This window comes from Wasmannia auropunctata, unplaced genomic scaffold (assembly GCF_000956235.1).
Source record: "Wasmannia auropunctata unplaced genomic scaffold, wasmannia.A_1.0 LD322385.1, whole genome shotgun sequence".
Taxonomy (NCBI): Eukaryota; Metazoa; Arthropoda; class Insecta; order Hymenoptera; family Formicidae; genus Wasmannia; species Wasmannia auropunctata.
Genome location: NW_012040505.1, coordinates 1 through 2,570, shown reverse-complemented (window position 1 = coordinate 2,570; position 2,570 = coordinate 1). Strand labels below are relative to the sequence as shown.

Below are 2,570 nucleotides of genomic sequence, written 5' to 3'. Positions count from 1 at the left end.
AAATAACGCAACGGGGATGCTAAATAACGATTGCAAGATCCATGTGCAGGAATCGGAAAAATTGCTGGGACTTGAAAAATCGCGGAACACGCAAATGTACATCGAATTCAATGATATCTGTTACTCGGTTCGTCGCAATCGCAAAGGCAAGTTTATCATCCGCTATCATACGCATCCACGAAAGTCGCGATTTTTCTGTCAATACCCTAATACGTTTTAGTTTGTTTTTTATAGCTGTGCTAGATAACGCAGATATCTCTCTAACGTACCGTAGAACTTTCCTTCTTGCATTCGGTAAATTTCGAACATGTACCCATTTCACTTTAAATACAAAGAGTATACGAAAGTTTAGTATAAGATTGGTTTATTTCCTCGATTGAAATAATATATTGTTACATCCGTGCGTACCATTGCGTTGCAACATATGTTGCACAAATACTTTTTGCTCATGTTCTTCACTCATTTTTTTTCCCTCCAAAATATGCGCATTAGACGTAAAATAATCAACAGATCTATGTATATCCCAAAGTTTTAACTGAAACTACCTAAAACCAAAGAAACGCGTTTATTTAACAAGCAGAAAAGTCATACAGAACAATGGCGAGACCACGGAACGGAGCATTAATCCAAAAAATTAAGCTATTAATAAAGCTATCAAAATGGCTTTCGTCATATTAAGCGGCATCACTTTCTCTGTTTCGCCCTCATCTCTTTCGTGCATCTCTCTCTTAGTATCAGTATTGCCTTTTATGATGGCTGCACTTTAAACTCTTTTCTCAATAAGACTTCATTTCTCTCCCTCATAATAATGCTCATGTTATTTCTTACCTTTAAATCGTCACCTTATTATTAACATCATTCCCACAGTTGCTCATTCGAAAAGAGACTGTGTTCTTGTATTGCAACATCAAGTGACTTTTCTAACTGTGTGCTCTTTAAATCGCTGTAATTTTGCTAATATTTAATAAAAAAATTTTTTACAATTTCTTTTGAAAAATGTTTTAAAAAAATATCGATAAAAAGTAAATTATAAGAAAAAAAATATTTTTTTTTTATTAGCATTACAGACTCGCGCATTATTTAACATTTTTTACTTTTTACTATAATTTGTTATTATATCACATCATTCTCAATACAACTTTCAAAATATGCAATGACATCTGCTCACGACGTTAGTACAGCGAAAGAATCAAGTAAATTCATAAGTTAATTTAATATAAAAAGATATAAAATAATATAATAAGATAAGATATATGATAATATAATATAAGATAAGATATAAGATAATATAATAAGATAAAATAATAAAAAAAATATAAATCTTAATTGTGTGTAAACACGACACGCATGATCAATATCGCGTTTTTCACACGTCGCATAGACATAGTTAAAGAATTAATGTTTACTGTAGAAACTGAGAAAACAGTCCTACGTAATGTAACGGGGCATTTCGAACCGGGAAAAGTCACGGTGATAATTGGTCCTTCCGGCGCGGGAAAGACCACCCTGCTGAAAATCATATCAGGCAAACGACTGAACGGCGTTAAAGGTACCATTATTGTAAATGGCGTTGAACAGAATACAGGAATGTTTCGTAAACAGGCGTGCTACGTACCGCAAAAATTTCATCTATTGCCGTTCCTCACAACGAGAGAAACATTCTATATAGCGGCACGTTTGAAACTCAACATTAATCAAAATGAACGAGCAGTTCATTTAATTGTAAGTATAATAAATAAATAAAAATGCGAAAGACACATTCCAAGTGTGTACAATATATAAAATAATATTTATTCATACATATACTATATACTAAATGTAATAAATAATAACATATTATTATATACCTAATAATACATTTTAATATGTTTTGTATATTTAAAATATTAAATATACATAATAATTATAAGTAAATATAAATATATTATATGATGTGTAATTATGATATATTTTTCATATTGATATTTTTACTAGCACTTATCTTATGATAAATAAAATGCTGAATAAAGTTATATAAATTGACACATCGTACATCATATATTAAATATTTCTTTCAGGTAAATGATATCGCAAAAAATCTCGGCTTGACAAATTGTCTGGACACATTGGCGAGTAAATTAAGCGGTGGTGAACGAAGAAGACTCTCCATCGGCGTGGAAATGATCGCCAAACCATCCATTTTCTTACTAGACGAACCAACAAGCGGACTCGACAGTGCGGCCAGTAATCAAGTATAGCATAGATTACTAAATATTAATATAGCTATACATCAGTAACAATTGCTTTACAAAAACGTTATTTGAATTGTTAATTAATTGATGTAAATCGATATTTGTTTCTTGTTATATTCCATTAATAATTCTGTATAAACGCGAAACTTCTAACAATATTGTAGTAACGTAACTAAAATATTAAGACATGTTATTTTGAAAGATCATCACTAAATCTTCACATGCTCTTAATATATTTTATGTATGATTTACGCGTTGAATAGCTCGTTAACATGCTGCACAATATGGCGAGAGCAAACTGTACTGTGATTTGTGCTATACATCAACCCAGCAGTCAAA

At 31.1% G+C, this 2,570-nt stretch overlaps 1 protein-coding gene across 1 annotated transcript; it reads left to right on the top strand.

Annotated features, from left to right (window-relative positions):
• Positions 1-6: 6 nt before the first annotated feature.
• Positions 7-2,564, top strand: LOC105460417 (ATP-binding cassette sub-family G member 1-like; the record flags this gene model as incomplete). Its single annotated transcript, XM_011706859.1, has 4 exons — positions 7-146; positions 1,412-1,722; positions 2,058-2,231; positions 2,495-2,564. Coding segments are annotated over exons 1-4 (685 nt in total), but the record flags the coding sequence as incomplete, so codon positions are not given.
• Positions 2,565-2,570: the final 6 nt, after the last annotated feature.